This window comes from Anopheles coluzzii, chromosome 2, assembly GCF_943734685.1.
Source record: "Anopheles coluzzii chromosome 2, AcolN3, whole genome shotgun sequence".
NCBI classification, from domain to species: Eukaryota; Metazoa; Arthropoda; class Insecta; order Diptera; family Culicidae; genus Anopheles; species Anopheles coluzzii.
Window position 1 is genome coordinate 115,653,356 of NC_064670.1, and position 19,760 is coordinate 115,673,115.

General features: G+C 46.2%; 3 protein-coding genes across 3 annotated transcripts; all 3 read left to right on the top strand.

Moving 5' to 3' along the window:
• The first annotated feature begins 3,690 nt into the window (after window positions 1-3,690).
• Window positions 3,691-9,704, top strand: LOC120950171 (larval cuticle protein A2B). The gene is made up of 4 exons (XM_040367983.2): window positions 3,691-3,868; window positions 4,526-4,622; window positions 6,322-6,537; window positions 9,270-9,704. Exons 1-4 carry the CDS (start codon window positions 3,776-3,778, stop codon window positions 9,371-9,373), a joined length of 510 nt encoding a protein of 169 aa, XP_040223917.1. The 5' UTR covers window positions 3,691-3,775; the 3' UTR covers window positions 9,374-9,704.
• A 5,307-nt stretch (window positions 9,705-15,011) lies between these two features.
• On the top strand, window positions 15,012-15,437 carry LOC120961405 (larval cuticle protein A2B-like). The gene has a single exon (XM_040385117.2). The coding sequence runs from the start codon at window positions 15,012-15,014 to the stop codon at window positions 15,435-15,437; it is 426 nt and encodes a 141-aa protein (XP_040241051.2).
• Window positions 15,438-16,977: 1,540 nt separating this feature from the next.
• Window positions 16,978-18,659, top strand: LOC120953293 (sodium/potassium/calcium exchanger 1-like). The gene is made up of 2 exons (XM_040373096.2): window positions 16,978-17,656; window positions 17,737-18,659. The coding sequence occupies exons 1-2, from the start codon at window positions 17,642-17,644 to the stop codon at window positions 18,490-18,492; spliced, it is 771 nt and encodes a 256-aa protein (XP_040229030.2). The 5' UTR covers window positions 16,978-17,641; the 3' UTR covers window positions 18,493-18,659.
• Window positions 18,660-19,760: the final 1,101 nt, after the last annotated feature.

Here is a 19,760-nt window from a genome sequence, read left to right on the forward strand (position 1 = left end):
TCCAAGCAATCGCGTTTGTGCAGCGTCCGCGCCCGTTCTAAAAAACAAATTGCTGCTCGAAATTGCTGCCACAAAGAACCTTTAACCGATGGGCAGTGTTTGCAGCGCGACATGGCAAGCACGCCCGGCGTCCCTGGCAAGATCCGCATCCGGCATGGTTGCGCATTGTACTGGGCATTGAGCTGTTGAGCGTTGGATTTAACGTTTGACCGTACCTAACACTGTTGCTGATTACCATTTCCGCTCTTGAAAAGTACAGAAAAAAAGATGGAGGAGCAAGCAAAAACCAACCAACAACCAAACGACAAACAAGCACGAAAGCTCTCAGAACCTTGGTGTTGGGCAGGGCTGGCAGGCAAAGATACCAGCGGACGGTAGACGGAAATCCAAGGATTTTCCGTACCACACCGGTGGTACTGTTCCATTCCTTTCTTCTCCGTGTAATTGCACTCGGGGTGGTCGGGTTTTATATCACTCGCACTGAAATTCTCCCATCGCTGATCGCGATTTGGGGGTCGTTTAATTTTCCACCTCGAAAGCCACGAAATCGTGTACGCGCGCGCGCCCCCTTCGTGGTGGCCTGTGAAAACTCGCTCGTGAAACCGCATCATACACACAGCTGTGAACGTGTTCTGCCTTGAACGTTGGCGTCGCGTCGGACATTTGCCAGCCTGCTTCCCGCTCCCTGCGTGCTCCGTCTTCGTAGGGTGTTAATTAGCATGCACTAACCAAGCCGAGCCCCAGCACAATCTTCGTGGCCGCTTGCGCGGCATTTGGGAAACCAAGCGACTCGGCGGGGAAAAACGGTGGCTCGCAAAGGAAGAACGGTGTTGTGTTTGCGCAGACGCTTCTATTGTGTATTTTTCCCTTCCCCGCAAAGTGCGTTTCGTGCACTCTTTGCAGTGCGTCAATGGATAGAGCTTGTCGCTTGTGTTGCTGCTGGCCACCCGCCAAACCCTGTGAGGCTGAGAAAAAGACGTTAGACGCGATGACGTTAGAGGTTTGGGCGGTTCTTTTTTGTTGGCTTCTTTGGCACATCACATGCAAAGTACTGTGATGGGATCTGTTCCCTGTGCAGAATGGTGAATGAAAGAGAGACAAAACGGACTGCGTAGAATCGCGTAGAAGATGAAGTTATGAATGATGAATGTGGCGAGAGAATCGTCGCTCCAACCCGTGAGGATTGGAAAGGTTTAACCTTCAATTGAATTTCTGCACGCAAGCGCACATACGCCCAGTTGGCATCAAGGATTTCTTTTTTGTGCGCGGGAGCATGAAACCAATCCTTTTTTTGAAGCGTTTGCTACAGAAGCCATTCCATTCCGTTTCTTTGTGATCTCTTTCTCCGAGAAAAGATCCCAACCCACCCATTAGCTTCGAAAATGGCACATTTAAACAGTAGTCCCGCAAAATTGTCATCATCGTTATCTGTCCACCCGGGGGCGAAGGTCCATTGTGGAGGTGTATCATTATGCCACCAACAACGCCCAATGCTCCACTGTGATCGTAATCATAGGGCGAGATAGTCCGTTAACCGCACCGCAAGGGCCACAATGCTCGTGTGCCGGCGAAGGTGTCAGCCCGTACACACCTCTTTTGCCTTCTTATGATTCAATTTTCATCAACCGCTAATTTGGGAGCGATTGTTGATTGTTTCAAAATAATGCAACGCCCACAGCGGGTGTAGAGGTTGCGAGGTTCATTCTTATTTGCGTGCGGACGACGATGTTACAATTTAGATCACACAACCACCCCGAGGAACCGCTCGAAGATTGGAACCTGGGTGTCTTTCAGCCAAGTGACGTGTTCGGTAGGCAAATGTGACATTGATGGGGAAGAAAAATAAAAGAAAAACTCTTAAACAGAGCACAAACATTCTCACCACGGTTTGACGGATTGGCCAGCTCGGTTCCATCAGCCATCGTCACGCCGGTTACAACACTGGCCGAAAAACTAAACCAACCGGGCTAGTTATGGTCTTGAACTTAAAATGTAAATCATCATACCATGCCTCCCTCCCAGCCGTTTTGCTCGCGTTCAATCAGCAAAGATCGGTTCTTTACAGATCGAGCTGCTCGATACTGCTGACCCTTCTGCGATGTAATGCCGGGAGTAAGAAATCCATCACGACTGGCTGGTGGCCCAGCAATTAATCACGATCGCGACCACGATCGTTGCGCCGCGTCTCGATCTCAGGTGACCTAATGTCCATGTCCATGGGACTGGCGCGACCTGGAACGCGCGGTAATGTCCCATCTACGACCGCCTACCCAATCGGGCACTTGATTAGAGCCGCGGTGCCATTTTTAAGCGCCAGCGAGCCGCGATGTGATGAGCCGAAAAATTGTAAGTCATTTTTGGGAAAATTTGGACAGCGGGTGTTTTTTTTTGTGTTTGGGAGGGGAAGGGCGATCGCCAATGTTGTAGATTGGACGAGCCAGTGGGTCTCGGTAGCGGTAGCTGGTGCACGGGTAGCATTTTCGGAAAGTGTGCCACGGCGAAATGATTCCTTCGCAATTTTAGTGATTTGTCATTTCGATTGTTGACAAATGTTGTGTTCGATACAATAGGGATGGAAGGTGATAGATATTTTGCATTAAACTTGCGAGAAAATCGATTGCAATTTTTTTTCCCATATTTTTCAGTATTTGGATATTTAATAAATGTTTTGTAAGATGAGACCTACCATGAAGGATTTAGATTATGACTAAAGAAATACTCATGTACTCATAGTATTGGCAATGTCACTCTCAGAATTCTCAGCAAACAGGCTTTAATAGAGCTCGAGTTGAATGGAAAAGGGAAAACATATAGATTAAATAAATTATAAACATGATTTGTTGATTAAATACGAAAAATTTCTTAAAACAGTCAACAAAACTGAGTTTGTTGCAGTTCACATTTCAAACTTGAAAACACATTTAAGAATAGATGGAATTATGAATAAGTACATTTATTTTAAATAAATTCTTCATTCCTTTAATTATAGAATCATTTCTTTATTAATAAAAGCTTTAAGCGTGAGAGTTTAACAAAACCCAAGATGAGCGTAGTGTTTAGTGCAAAGAAACACAAAGAATACAAATAATTTAATAGAGGTTATTGATATTAACATAGTTTTTCAACACGAGAACTGAGTTTACTGTAAAATAATTGATTTTTTATATATTTTTATTGTATGCATTTATTGAATGTTTGCATATGTTTCTAATTGACCTTTTAAAATGCATTTAATTTCTGACCGTATAAGCTACTGCACCACTTTGAGTGAAATCTTAAACCATCTCGTGTGACAACCGCTCCCAGCCACTCATCTTGATGCCATCCTTGTCGGAGAAAAACGCCGCGAAAGCGTCCTCATCCCTTGTAGCGTCCGGCTATTGAGCCACCCGCCACCTTGTTCCATCTCGCGTTGAAAACTACCGCCACTAGACAATGCCACTGTCAGCTCGTGCCTCTCTCGCGTCTCCCCAGTTCCACATGCGCACGGTCGGTGCGGCATCGTACCGCGTCTGAAGGTGTGGAGGTGGTCCGCTGGTGCTTTTGGAAGGGGATCGCGTCGACAGCGTCGGTGGCGTCCATCGATTGCAGTACCGCAAGACTATATAAAACCAAAATTACCAACCAGCAACCGTACAGTGTCTCGTCAAGCCACGCTCAGCATAGATCAGCCATCCGCTCCAAGTCCAAGTGCTCATCCCCAGCCCAGTGCAGTATTGCAAGTCTAGTTCGTGTTGTGAAAAGTTGCCGTAAAAACGTAAAATTGTTTGAAAAAATGGTTGCTCGCGTCTGTGCTACACTGCTGCTGGCTTTGGCCATGTTCGGAAGCAGCGCTCTGGCCCGCCCGGGATACGCTGTTGATTATTATGTGAGATTATGCTTCCACTTGTTTGTGTAGAACGTACTGGGAGGGAAATAAATTCCTGAAAGTGTTAAGCAACAGGAGTTGTGCCGGAGCATCGAAGAAATGTTGATATTTGGTGTGAACGGAACAATGACTCGGAGAGTGTGATAATGCTGTAAACACTGTGACTGTTTGTGATTGAATGACCAAAAGCAAACACTTATTTTGTGGACATTTGAGAAGAAGCGTTCGAAAAGATTCGCTCATGTATTTTTGCATGATAACATGTTTAGTTTAGAAATCATAGAAATGAGATGATTTGTTGAAATTTGGAATATTTTAGTATTTTTTGGAAAAAAAACAACATCTCTTCCTTATAATATCATTTCCACAACAATATATTCCCAGAAACCAAAATAGAATTGAGGGATACAAGAAAGCAAATCAAAAGCTAAGATAATGTTAGCAATAGTATTGAATTTAAATATAAAGCTTATACAATATTTCGATTCTTGATTTTCTAACTCTCGAATTCACGGCATTGCTCGGATAATCCTAGGGAAAAATTGAAGAAACATGAAAAACAAAGCCCTTCAAAGCACTCTAAATTCACACCAAGGTCTAGCAGGTTTTTGGTACAGCTCACTCATGCCACAACAACAACACTCTCGTGTTTTGCAGGATCATCCCAAGTACGCGTTCAACTACGGTGTGGCCGACCACAGCACCGGCGATGTGAAGTCGCAGCACGAAACTCGTGACGGAGACGTTGTCAAAGGTAAGTGCTTGCCATAAGTCACCCCGCTCCGAGAATAGCATCGCTTGCGACAGAACGAGATCACTTGACTGGCACCAATGGAATGAATGATCCATAAAACAAAGCACCCCAAAAGCCAATTGCATGCATGCATTTTCGATACATATCTGGATGGCATAAGTTGCACCATTTTTCTTTCTCCCCCACGGGACGGTATCAATGACATCTTGTTGTCATGGATGTCTTGCGACAAAAAGCAGATGTAAAAGCTCCCAGGCCTCCGTGCAGGTTCCTGTGCTTGCTGCTCGCTGATGGCATCGTGTTCCAGTTCCATATTTCACACATTCCGTCACACGTCCGACGAGCAGCTGTGGCGCATTATGTGGCCGTGTGGGTCTTGTGGGCCTTTACGGTCGCATAATGGGTGCAGTTTTCGCACGATTGCACCATTTGGTGTTTTGTTTTACAAGGAGTGTACGGGAGCGGGATGTGCGAGCGGGTGTAATAGTGCTAACAAATGACGGCAAACAAAACCTTCTACACAAACGAACCGATTGATGCGTCCCTTCTGAGAGACCCCTTTTTTCATTCATATGTGTGGCCGTTTCGATACATTCATTCACACCGTACGGTTCACAGTTCAGTGTGCAAAGCTGAAAGGCGAGAAGCAAAGATGATTGGCAGCATTTATGTGACCTCGGTTGGGTAGGTCACTTTCCAGGCTATTTTTGTGATCTTTTCAACGAGATCGGTCGGATGATTGGCAGAGTTTTCCAACCGTTCAAAGAAATGCCCGCCAACCATGCATAAACTGCATCTCGCATTGGGGGCCGAATTTCGCCGCCCTCCCCAAAAAACACACTCATTTGGCATGGTAATGAACCATAATTTCACCTTTTTGCGGCAGTGCATGCATAGAAGCGCGTGAAAAGTGTGCAAAATTGTGCAAATGAAGCGCAAAACTGTTCAATTGGTCTGTGAAAAAATTGCCGGGGGGAAAGAAAAAAGAAATCATTGCATAATAATTGTGCGTGCTTTGGGGTGTGTTTTTGTGTGCCAAAAACCACCCAAAGAGTCTGCTTTAAGGGTGGAGTCCCGCTCCGTCTTCTCCTGTGGGAAACAACTCTAAACAACAATGCGGGTAATTAATTTACACATTGTGGGTTTTTTTGAACGGTTGAGTCTGCTCACCGGGTGGCGCGGCACGTGAGCGGCAAATTGGTCCCACCTGGTGAAGATTCAGCATAATGTGGCGTGCGTATGCAAAATTAGCCGCTTCGTTTGTGACGGAGCCAACCGAATCGGTGCCGTGTGCGGTAGTTATCTGAAGACGTGCGATCGGCACGATCGAAGATTAAGATATGCCTCCTGCTGTGGGTGTGTGGGGAAGATGAGCCGTTGGATATTATCGTGTTTTTTACGCACGCTAGGAGTGGTATTAATGTTTGATTTGCTGCCTTTTCTTTTGCACGCTGCAGTGCAAATTGTGTTGTTAGAGTATGGTAAGGGATTAAATTGATTGAATTATTTGAAATTTTGTTAGACTTTTGCGAGGTTGCACTATTCAGGCTTTTTGATAGAAAATCAGATAAATTTGATCAATTCGATTGATTGGAATACATTTTTTATAAATTAGATAATAGACAAATCTTCGACATTGACAATTTTAATGTCATATTAACCAAAATTTCTACTTATGTCTCGTCCATCCATCCAACAGGACAATACTCCCTGGTCGAGCCGGACGGTTCCGTGCGCACCGTGGACTACACCGCCGATCCGATCAACGGATTCAACGCGGTAGTGTCGAAGACGGCCCCGCTCGTCCACGCTCACGCCCCCGTCGTCAAGCACGTCGTCCCGGCGGTGAAGGCCGTCCACCACGTGCCGGCCGCTCCCGTCGTACAGAAGGTCGTCTACGCTCACGAGCCACTCCGTAAGTAGAATCCATTCCTCCACTCCAAGAATCCTCTTGCAGGAGAACTCTCAGAAACATTCATGCCACAGTCGATGGGCATCTTCAACGACGGACCCAATGGTCATCGAAGAGCGTCCAACCTCAACGGCCCCAACCAACGGAGAATACCTCTGGCGCCGCACGTGTTTTGTACCGATAAACTAGGCCACACAACAAAACTCCGCATAATGAAGCGCCGGACGACTTACAAATGTTGGGGCCAATTGTAAACCACCACCAAAAGCACTCATAACTGCCGATGATGGGGCTGTGAGTGTGTGTGTGTGATGCTGCCGGATGATGCAGGAGTCCTTTCTTTGAAGTAAACAACACCCAAGCTCACATTTTTATGTAACATTACTGGTATTGAACCGGTTCGGGGATGCTTTTTTTCGGCGCGTTTACAGCACGATCTCGATTTGTTAATTGTGAGGGAAATTTTAGTGCGAAAACCGTTTCGTGTGTTGCTGCTGGAGAGCTTTTGTTTCCGGACCGATCGCACCGATGTGTGTGTGATCGAAGATTTGGTGGGCTATTTTTTAAAGCTGCCGCACCGATATGTTGTACATCCAGTTAGACTGGTTTGCAAGGGGGGGGGGGGGGGGGGGCAGCGTAATGTCGTTGGAGATGAGGTAAGGTCGCACTTTCGAACAAATTCGATCAATCGCGTGACATAAGTTTGGCGATCGAGAGTGGCCATAGTCCTTTCACTTCCTTGCGACACTTCCGGATTTCCTGATTTGCTGAAGGGAATCAGAGAAAAGGTTGCGAAACAGGAGACACATTTAATGGGAGTGAAACATTCGATTTATTTAAAAGATTTGGAAAGTAGGTCATATTGAAGCATCGTAACATTCAGGTTCATAACGATTCGAAATCGAAACAACTCAAAAGCTCTGTAAATGCTTTAATTTGACCATGAACTTAGAGCAGATTGTACACTAATAAAACGATGAGGTTGATAGCACCAGTAGCATCCTAAAATAAGCAATTAAATAAGCCTTCAGGCAAACAATACAGTAATTTGAAGCGCCGCTAATATTCTCTCCCTATTTAACCCAGCACACAAGACCATCTCAAGGCCGGAGGTGCAATTTGTCATATCATAAATCTATTGCCCGAATAGCCCTTCTTTCGTCCGTCGGGCACATCCGTTGCACATCGGATGCAAACCAAACCGGGACACTCCCAATTTGAATATGCTTCTCCCCCTGCAAACACCACACGCAACGCACCGTCATTAGTGATGGTTTCGCTCCCACACACACACACACACACACACACACACACAAGTAGATTGACAAAAATCAGGTCAAGGACAGGCGCTGGACAGACTGCGCGGATGCGACAGACGCACCGGCGTGTGAGGTTTTCGCACACCTGCGGAAAACAAACGGCTGTTCTTGAGATTTGAATCGCCCCTTAACCGAATGGCAGCCGAAACAATGCAACATTGTGTGCTGGAAACGTTCCTATGCTAGCGTACAACCACCACCGCAGCCCTATATTCTTTGGCGCGCTAATGCTCGCCTGTCACTCGTGCGTAGGGTTCGGTTAATTTGCATGTAACCGCTTGTAAACAGGCCGGATGATTCTGGTAAAGGTTAATTACACACTCTACTAACCGCCACACGAGCACTTGAACATAATGAGATTGGTATTGGTTTTTTTTATTTGCCCTCTCCAAACCACCCCCTTCAGAAGGAGTGTTTTCTGTGTGGCATTCTGAGGCATTGAGGCAAACCAGTGGACAGTGCCGGAGAGGTTGTCGTGATCGCCGCAAGAGTCACTTGTCGAGCTTGTGTTTTCAAATGGAATAAATTTTTCAAACGGAGGAAGAGCTGACAAGATTCACGATCGACGACTGAGCAGATAGTTTGCCTAAAGAAATATCGATTAAAAATAGATGGTAAGCAATTCCACCGCACGGGGAAACAGATTTGAAGCGGAAATATCTACAGCAAATCAAACGATTTCAACAAAATGTCATTTTTAAGCGACGAACCCATTAGTTGGCAATTTCTTTTTCGTGAAGCATAGATCTCTATCGCCAGTGGCCGGTAGATGCCGTAAGAATGTGCGATTATGCTGCTTTGCATAACGATATAATTAACGGATGGGCAACATTCAGCCAGCAAGCGATGGAACGGTCCATCACACAATCGTCGATTGTAATGGCACCGACTGACATTCTGTTTACCTTTGTGACAAACGAGTTTGTTTTATGCCGTCTCTCCACAACCCCTTGGCCAGGGCTTGGGACGACAAGCCGAACGATGACGCGTGAGTGAACGCGTCGTGCTTCAGGTTGGCATGGCTCAATCCGGCTGGATCGACGATTGCCTGAAGCGTGCGGATCCGTGACAGCACGATCTGGCTCGTGGCGGGTAGGGTTGTATGATATTCGTTTCGCTTTCGGCTACCTGTTGGCTGCCGTCGATCTAGATCACGAACGTGACTCGTCCACCGACGGTCAGTTGATGAGCGACCAGTTACGGTTACGGTGGCAGAAGCTGGAAGGCAGAAGCGATCGGTTTGGTAAATGTCAAATCGTTTTTAGCGTGGAAAACGCAAACTGGATGTGAAAAGTCCTTGAGTGCGGGAAGCACCTTTCCATTTAATAGGAGCTGTGCTGTACTGCTCTTTGCCAGTTTTCAATTATCCTCTATCTAATTCCACTAATCATTTCCCCATTATAACCTTGCTTGCAGTTCACGTAGCCAAGACGGGTCACTACACCGAGCACGCTCCGGCCGTCCACTACGGTGACTACGATGGATACTACGGACACTACGATGATAGCCACTACTACTAGGAATCTCAAAGCGAGCGCAAGCCGGGCACATTCGATCGGTCGGCGTTGGAACCATTTCATACACCGGAGAGAAATGATTGAATGCAAATCAGGTGCCTTTCCGGGGGAGGATGACGCTGACGCCGCAGCGAAGATGAGCCCGTCAACACCTCACATCTTACACATGTTTCACATTTTACACCCTCACACAACCAGTATTGCATAATTGCATTAGTTTGTATGATATTAGGTGCGTAAGTCTACCGGCAGGAGAGCGAAAAGTGCAGGGAAGATGCCGCCGCATGTAAATAATAAAATAACGAGGATGCTGTTGATAACTGCCTCTTAAATACGTCTGCTGGCTTTTGTGTTATTGTGTTGTTACCCTCGTGCGACCTCCTTTCAGTCTAGCCTAATGATGTTGAACTCGCGTGTGTCTTAATTTCCTCCGTTTGCCAGGAATGGGCTGCACCGAGCGGAGTGGATCTCGTGTCTTTTCGTATCAAATTAAATTACGATGTAATTGTGTTCGTATTGTGTGAATACGACTCCGCGGTGGTAGGTGCAGATTGAATCATGTCGGTAAAACAATTACAATCTCCGACATAAGTGTCAATGGGAAATTACGCTCACTAAAAACAAGCGAACAGAAAGTGTGAAAAACAAAGAGAGAAAACCACACACACACAGACAGACAAAGTACCAAATGGTGCGCGTGCTTCCCCATTTGCACACGGTACGTTAATTTACCGTTGCCCCTTCCACGGCTGGTGGGCCGGTGCGAATAATCACGATAACGATGATGAATAATTATTTTCGTTTGCTAATCAAATGATTGCCCCGGCACCCTTCATCTTTTCGGTGCATAATCCTACCGTTCAGGGAATGTTCAGGGGCAGCTTTTTCAGCTAATTGAACCGTGTGGTGTCTGCTTAGCCGAGCTCGGTTTTCTGTACGGTGGGTATGTTGCTGCAGCAAGATTGAGTTTCCAATTGACGTTCGTTATGTTTTTTGCCGCGGGTTTTAAGGGTGTGTTAACTGTTGATAGCAAATAAACAGCAAATGGGATTTCATAATCTTGTTACTATTCTTTTCTCTCCTTCATGGCCGAAATTAGGTGAGTTGGTTTTATCTTCTTTGCTTGCTTAACGAGCATAGTTTGTATTATTTATTTCAGCTGTTACCTTCGTATTTTTATTGTGTTTTTACCGATCAAAACTTATTTTACGATCGCCATTTTTATGTTTTAAAACATGCTGTGCATTTTTTATTCATTTATTACAATTTTAATAAACTGTTTGAGGTATAATTGAATTAGTTTTTCATTAGGTAATTGTAATAGTATTTTTTTTTAATTTTAGTTTGACTGCATATTGTTTTACGTTTTCATTAAGTAAAGATTACAAACATTTTACGGAATATGAATTTTGAATTTATGTTTTATATTTATTTACGTATTCAAATGATCTCTATGACATAATCAATGACTGTGTTAAACATTATGAGCGAACAAATATATTTTTTTCCTTAACGTTATTGAAAAAATAAATGGAATGCTCAGATGTTTTTTTCATTTTTAGTTTGAACATTATGAAAAGACTTCACGATAGTACAAAATTGCCTACATTCAACGTGCTTCTTCTATTTAGCGTAACATCCTATGCGGACATGTCAGTCCATACAGGCTTTGGTGACTTATTCAGAGTCATGAAGTCGGATAGTCAAAGGCCTTGACAGACGTTCCTTAGGTTTGAACACACGACGGGCATGTTGTTAAGTCGGGCGAGTTGACGACTGCACTGCGAAACCGCCCCATTGTATTTTAATTTGAGCTTAGTGGTTAAGCGCCTAAATGTAGATAATTGCGATTTATCTAGAGCTTTCAAGTGGAGTTGAATGCAATATGTACTAAAAGAGCGTACTACCCCAATGGACATGTTTGAGCTCGAAAATTGTGCTTTCAAGCTATGTCTTTTAAAGTGGAGCCTTTAACTTCCCTTAAGTGGAGCCTCCTGCACCAGTTTAAGGGAGTTTTAGAACAACCCCTTTTCTTCTTGTTCCGCAAGAAAACAACGTTACCGATCGTTTTAATTGGTCACGTAGCCATCACTGAAAAACACTAATTGGCAATAGCTAACGACAAATAAATCATACTTCTTACATTGTCAAATACCAAAATGAATGAATGAATGTAAAATGAACTCAACACAATTGTTCATTAAGAGAAGATTGTCCAAATTATGCTTTAAACACGATTAATCACACACAAACCCACAATTTCATGTATTTCAATGCACAAATCGAGCAGGTTATCAACCTGATCAAATTTATATCTCAATTGCGATGGTGGGTGCTTGAAATCGAAGCTTTCCTCCGCATGATCTAAATTGCATAGAGATCCTCTCCAAATACTTAAAAAATGCCACACATTCAGGGTTTTATAAGTCATTTTGCAATAAATATAATTAAAATCATAGAGAGATATTACATTTCCAAACTACGACTACGAACTGTTCCATGGATTAGTCTAATCAAAAGTTATAGCTATGAGTTGCTCGTTTGTTCGACAATTTGTCCACCTTACGTAATAGAAATCCACCGAACTAATAGGACTCATATTAATGCCAAAACACCACACAAACACACATTTCTGCATTATAGCATTATCCGGATCGCCTTAATCATCCTTCGTAATGAGATGTTTTTTAATTAAACACACCTTCCACAATCATGCGCGGATCGCTTCACGTCCACCGGTTGACATAAAGCACTAAAACCACTTGAAAAGGTAACCGATCCTCTCCCAAACTGGTCAATAAGATGCGTGAAAATACTGTGCGAAACTTTTGCCAGTCGCACGAAGGTGCAACCCACTAGCCGCTAGTGAGAAAACATAGCTCACCTTCCATAAAGGTAGCTAAGGTAGCCAGCATGAGCAGAATTTCATCAAACCTTTCTGGAGAAGTGGAGGGAATTGCAATGAGAGGAGAGTGAGGTAAAAAAAACACCCTACACATGTAAGCTCAATTTCCTACCATACGCACTATGTCATTCTATCGCTTTAGCAGCCGCCGCAGGCCGATGGCTCTAAAAGGCTGAAACCAATTTGCCGCAAAACGCCAACCAATTGGATCACTCCGTGTGCGTGATCTTGCGTGCGAACGTCTCCAACGTCCGGCGCAGTGGCCAAATCGCCACAGTTGAAGAAATCGAAGAAGAAAAAAAACACACACACTCATGCACGTAAGTAATCGAGCCAAACGAGCTGAGTGAGCGAGCCTGCGGCGAGCTAAATACCGTTTTATTTCTGCTAAATACGTACAAAAACGCCCTTCGGCTTTTGGGGCCCGCAAAATGGAGTGATAAACAAAAATAATAGTAAACACATACGGGCCTTTCATAAAGGCCTCCCGTCCCTTCAGGCAGTTCCGTTTAGAAAGATTTAGAAACCAAATCGACGCACAGGGCAGACCACCGCCGCCGCCCTGTCCTGGCTGTCCCGCCGCGCTGACCTCTTAGTCGTTGATTTGACGTGATTCATGGTTGATGCAGGGATCATTACTGTTATTATCCGTGCGCCGTGTTTAAAGTATGTTTTGAGCAATTTCGGACCGTACACGCACCGAGCCGGGGTCGGGGCACGTGGCCGGGCATGTCACCCGGAGTGTTGCAGAAGGGTCCGCGACCCTTTCGGAGCCAACCTTTTCGGACCAGGTGGGGTTTGTTGCAATCGATTGAAATTCTCGCTAAATGCCGCAATGTGGAGCTGAAACCGATGGGAAACCGGCGTCTTCTAAGCGTTGGCTGCATTCAGCTGGTGGTGGGGATATGAATGAAGCCAGAATTGGATTCATTTTGCAGGGTTCACATCTTCGCTGATCTCGATCCTAATCGGTCGCGTATGCCGATGGCACCTGGCGGGAAGATTGATTGGCCTGTCAGGTCTATCGATCATAAGACGGGCGAAGATCGATCCCGCTGTGCTGCTTCACAACGCCTTCATGCGAACTCCACCCAGTCCGTGGAAGGGATTTAATGCAATTTTTTACACTCCCTGCACAATCCTCCGGCTCTTCCACAAGCCCAAGCGAAGCAATGAATCAATTTCATAAGAACGGCGGCATTCGGTTCGGAAATGTCGCCCTCAGTCCCCGCCGAGACTGGGTACGATGTCCGATGACATTCTCACACGTCACGCACCGCAACGTGAACGTGGCCGCTTTTGGCTAGAGCTGCAACAATCGCTCCGGCAGCCGGTGGATACCGTTGACGTGTTGAAATGTTTATTTGAAACTAATTGTATCGCTCAGATGTGGGGGAGATCGGCATTTTTTTCGGCATAGCTATGGCAAGCGAGAGCGAGTTTTCCCATGACGGAGACGCTGGCCCAAAATCAAACACATACAGCGCGTACTACGGCCAGGGCGTAGAGGTCACCCACCCAAAAAACTGCGCTGTGAAATTATGTGCGAAAACAGCAAAAAAAAACATAAAACTAGCTCATCAGCAGGACCGGTAGACAAAAGGCAGACCAGCTTTAATCAGCGGTCATAAAATTCGTCTCGATTCGCTGGTCATCGTGAATGGGGTGGAGCCTTGCACCCGAGCTGCACCCGGGTGATCGTGCACGTGAGGAAAAAATGGTTTCGGTGGGCGCAGGTTGCCAAATTTTAATGGTCACTACGATGTCACGCGCGTTTTCGGTGTCGCCTCTATCACTGGGCAGTGTTTGCGAAAATCAAGCGTGCGGTGGAAAATGATCGAGTGGCGCTAAATTCGGCGTGGGAAATGTCGTCCACGGGTAACCTTTCTCTGGTTGGTGGTGACTGTTTTTGTTTTATGGATGCGTGAAATGCGAGGGCCTTCGTTAATGATGTTGCAGATTTTATGGCACGTTGAAAGTCAGCCATCACATAAAGGTGTCAAATGAAGCGATTGAGTTGGGCGATTGTTTTAAATCTGCCATTTTTTTGCAAACGAAAGAAATGAATTTAGTAGATTAAACAGTAAAATTGATTTAGAAACACTTTAAAAAATAATGATCGTTTCTGTCTGGGCCAGCTGTTTAAACATACCACGCAGCAAACAAAGACGGAATCTTGTTAACGTGCCCAAAACATGTAAATTATTCCCAATTTTTGGTAGCTTCAATGCTTGTTCAACAACGTGTAAACAACGGTTACAGCTAAGACCATGAAATTGAGCCCTCTAGCTGTTGAGCTTTTAGGAAGTGACCTCCTTTTCGGGACAAATTACCACATCATTCTTACTAAAGAACCAATCTAGAGTCTCACAAAGCTAGCAAAAGGGCACTACCTCGTGTAAGGCTCGCCACAAGCACTGCTTCCACCAAGTACACTGAATCGAACGGGCAAAGTGTACCATTTGCATATGATTTACAGCTGACCGATTCGTTAATTACAATCAACTGAACGCGAGCAGCAGCAGCAGCAGCAGAGGCACCAGCACGAAACCGGCACGAATCGGAAGGCTGATGGGCAAAAGATATTTATAAACCGTGCCTACCGCACCGCCACTGTTCAGTCGATTAGTTTCGCCGTGTGCGGCCTGGTGGAGAAGCGCTCAGCAGTGCGGTTCCGTGTCTTGCCTCCGTGTCTTGCAGTTTCCCTCGCTTCCAAACAAATAGAACCACACAGTCATGCCGGCCCAACTGCAACTGCAGCAAAGTGTCCTGCATCGATTGATTCCACTGCTGGTGCTGGTATCGATCGCTGCCAGCCTACCAGCCATACGCCCCGGTCCGAACACCATCGCCGACATCAATCAGCACCGCACGCGCACACGGGAAACGCTCCAGCACACCCCCCGGTACGAGTTCGCGTACGGCGTGAAGGACCCAATTACGGGCGATCACAAAGATCGGTGGGAGAAGCGGGACGGCGACCGGGTGCAGGGTGTGTACATGCTCGAGGAGCCCGACGGGACGCAGCGCATCGTGGAGTACGAGGCCGACGGTGTGCACGGCTTCCGGGCGATCGTCACCAACGTGCCGCTGGCCAAGGGCACCCGCACGCCGCACGACACGATCGCGCACAGCTACAACATGCTGCACGCCACCACCTAGGGCTCGGTCTTGAGCGAAGCTCCAGGAATGGCCTCCAGGAATTGAGATCTCCTCCTGATGGCATCACCGCGCAGGCGACGATGTGGTCCGATCGAGTACGTGCAATTAGTGACAGCTAAATGAGGACGAACTAGACCAGCGGGTCAATCAATTAAGCTCCCGGTGCGTAATGCGTCGTTTTCGATTAGAATTACTTATTTGGCATAAAACGATACACGATCAATCGATGCGAAGTTTGAATGCAATAAAACCTCCCGCTTTAGTGCCCCTTAAAATAGGCAAGCCGCTTCACCTGGGCACATCATTAGCGTTGGATTTGCACTTCTTCGTACTTTTCTCTTTTGCAGCATGTCGGGGTCTTGCCGGAGACATACAAAATGCATACCCTGGTGTGCTGTGGCGGTTGGTTGAATGCCTATCTTACACAAATAAAACCGTCTAGGCTTGGTCGTGCTTGAAGCTGCAATCGCAAGTGTGTGTGTGTTTTTTTTCGCAACCGTTTCACCTCATTCGGGCATGTTGGTGCGGGCTCGTGGCTTGAAGGAGCTTCATCAGCGATTGCACCAAAAGTTCGTCGGGTGTCACACATCGCATCAAACGTCACACGCCGCCTGCTAAAATGGCAAAGGTTCACGCGGTGCGTCGGTTGCGCGCGCGCGCAGGAACGTCATTCCTGGGTGTATTCTGCATGCCATTTAGTGAGGAGTGATCTTATGAAGCCAAACCGTAACACTAAACTGGAACTTGAACTCGTCGTGTTTACTTAATTATTTGAAGGAGATCGCCATCGGCCAATGGTGGAAGAAAGAAAGTGTCTCTTTACTGTTGGAGTAAGAGCGACTGGGAAGGAATCAGCGGCAGCACAGGGTGGGGATTAACCTAAAAAAGGTAAATTCCACATATTGACACCCGTTTGGGCTTGCGCTGCGCTGGCTTGCAAGTACGCACGAGACGGCAGTACGGTACAGCGCATCAAGATGCTGAATAATTACGTCCCGGCATGGTGATGATGACTAAATAAATGTAAAATATTTCAAACACCTGACGAGAGCGTTATCAAATAAGGGCAATGCATCGCAAGGTTTGTGGGACGGTTTTTAAGCAACATTGTATTCAATTGCTTCTTATTCGTATGTTTTATTGAAAATAAATCGCAAGCTTTTTTTTGAACATCAGGAATGTTTTATATTCAGGTGTATTTGGTGTTTTGAACATGTAATTTATTTATGTTTCACAGCATTTTAATAAACCCATGAAAATCCACAAATAAGCTCATTTTAAATCATAGAGAAACTTCAAACACGTTAAATGATAAATTTTCAACTTTATTGTATTGATCGAAAACTTTACCAAAAATGTTCCAAATAATGCCTGATACATTTGAACCATTTCCATAAATGTACTCTTTTTCACTTTCTAAAGCAGCTGAGTTACAACCGCACAACCACCAGCGAACCGTACAATAAAAAGGAAACCGATCAGCTACGAAAACGAATCGATCGACCCGTGTGGCTCTGGCTCAGGGTTTAGAACAACACAATGCACACAACAGCAACCCCTTCGAAAGCGTCTATCACACTCGATTAATCCTTCGGCGGTACCAAAGTCGCCCCAGATTCGGTCGGTCGGCTTGATCAACCGTAGCCAAGAACATGCCCCCGGTGGCTCGCCGGCTGTGGGGGAATTGTACTTCAATTCTCAAACAGTGGAATGGTAGAAACAATGCAGGGCGAGGGGTGCGATCAGCCGGCAAATCGGAGTTGGATGAGCGCCGGTACGTGCATTGAAACTCTCGCACACACCAAGGTGCAAACACCAAAGCATCGACGAGAAAAATCGAAGACGATCGAACAAGCGGTAAAAACAGCACTGTCGGAAGTGAATCTAGGCCGAAAATGTTGCTGCTGCTGCTGCTCGAAATTTGACCGGCTCGGAACATTATTCATATGCGCGTGGTGAGTCCGGCGGGTGCATCGTTTTGTGCCTGGGCAGCGTAGTTTGCTCGATCTAGTCAGTATAAAAGTTTGCGCAACCCCCAGCTACTGTATCAGTTCCCTGCCGTCGATCGAACCGTTTAAATCGTAGCTTTGTTTTTTTTTGTTTTGCATTCTGCTCTCCCACGTGCCGGATCGCCTAAGCTGGTTCTAATTGCTTCTTGGGGCAGTACAGTGGAAGCAAGCAAACGCACGCCGCAGGTGATCAAAATGTCCAGCGCAAAGGTAAGTAGCGGTGACGCATCGGTCAGCAGTGTGTGGGTTTTGTGACGTGACGTGTTGGTGCTTTTTGGCGTGTCTCGTAGGTACTTCTGTTGGTTGGCGCGGTGATGCTGTTTGGGCTTAGTGGATCAGCGGCTCAGACGACTGTTGACAAGGAAAGCTCGAAGGAAAACGTCACCGAGGCAGCGACCGTTGCGGAGCCGGAACTGTCCACGGAGCGATTCAACGCGAGCCGCGTGCTTAGTGCGATCCGAGCGGAAATCGAGCGCCGTCGCAGCGAACGCCGGGAAAAGACGCTCCAGCGCGCTCAGGAACTTCGCGAGCAGATCCTGCAAACGCTGGACAACTTGAGCGAACGCCGACGGGAGTTCGAGCTGCGTCGACAGGAAACCCTGCAGGATGCCGAAGCTCTCCGCGAGGCACGCCGCCAGGACATGGAGGCGCGTCGCGTAGGCCGACTGCCGCAGCGTGAACGCGAGCGTGTCAACCAGGCCTGGCTGGAGAAGCTGACCGAACAGACCACGCCGGAGGAGAACGAGATCGAGGAGGATGCGATCGATGGCATTGCCGGGGGCAGTGGGGAGACTTCGGAAGGGGTACAGCGCGTGCGCAATCTGTTGCTAATCGAGGAAGCGGACGGTAACTTGCGACTGATCGATTTGGACACCGAGGAAGGGCAACAGTTTGTGCTGAACGGTGGCCCGAAGCGTGGGCAGAGTGGCGAGGTCGCCGCTGAGAAGGAAAAGGAAGGCGAAGAACCGGAGCAAGAGCAGGACGGTGAGGAGAAGGAGGAGGAGCAGGAGGCGAGCAAGCGGAAACTCAAGACTGGACAGATTTAGGGTAGGGTAGGGGTGACAGTGTGTTTTTGTTTTCTTCTTTAATGGCAGGAGAGTTAGATAAGTAGCTTATTGTTCATCGCTCAGTTTATTCATCATTTCAAGTGTTCCAAATGCCATTGAGTTAATTATTTGATTTTATGTTTGAAATAAACATTTAGAAAACTAATCAAATCTATTGTTTACTTTCAAATTTCCTGTGTACATCAAAAATATTCTTTTTTTACTGAAGCACAGTTAATATTTCTTCAATGAATTTACAAAATATTTCTTCCTTTCATTTACTTCAATTTTTGGCTCTTAAGAACATAATTTTTCAGTTAGGCTTTGTCACCTCCCAGACAATTCAATCAAACGCGTTACTTTAACGCATTAAAGGGAATAGAACGATCCATTTCTTTCGCCGAAAGCCCAAAACTACCATAATACCTAAACCACAATTGCCTTCAAGGCCTCGGTAAACCTTGCATTGTTGCCTGCTCCCTTTTTGAGGTGCAAATTTCGACACTGACCTACAAACTGGAGCACTAAAACCCTTACAAACACCCTCCTCATCTCGCTCCCAGCGGATGCATTGTACTGGGCGCCAGTCAACGACACCTTCACCCGTGTTTTGTGCTGTTGTTCACTCTCACCTTCGACTCCAGCGCTCCGTGGCATCAATCATCATCGTTCAATGCGGGCAAGGCGTTCCGAGCCGTTACGGTCGGGGGAAATTATGTTGCCCACTAGCGTGTGTATTTACATTTCCCTTTTTTATTGGTCTGTACGACTTAAGCGATCAACTTCCGCTGGCGGTATGGATCTGTGCGTGTACGAGTAGCGAACCGCGACGTCTAAAGTGATCACTTCCTTTCCCAGTTCGGAAGCAATACATAAACTTTGTAGTTTTTAAATTGAAAATACATTTCGGCACTTTTGACTACTTCACACGCACGTTGTTTTTTATTCACCATGGGAAACACTTTGTCTCAGGGTATGGTGCTGCGAGAAGGCAGGCAGTAGTGCCCCGTCTGAAAGAAATGCAAAGCTGTGTTAGCAACCTTGGCTCGGGGTTGTCTGCCAGTGTGAGGAAAGTAGGGCGTTGCGTGCTGTATGGGTGCGAGTGCATATCATTCCCTTAAAGATGTGTTTCGTGGGATAAAGTGTGGGCATTTGGGGAGTTTTATGTGTACTTAGAGGTTAAAGTGAAGAAGATTTTTCTCCCCCCATTAGAAGCATCTAGAAGCCACATGATGCACACAGTTCGAGTTCTAGGTATAAAAGGTGGA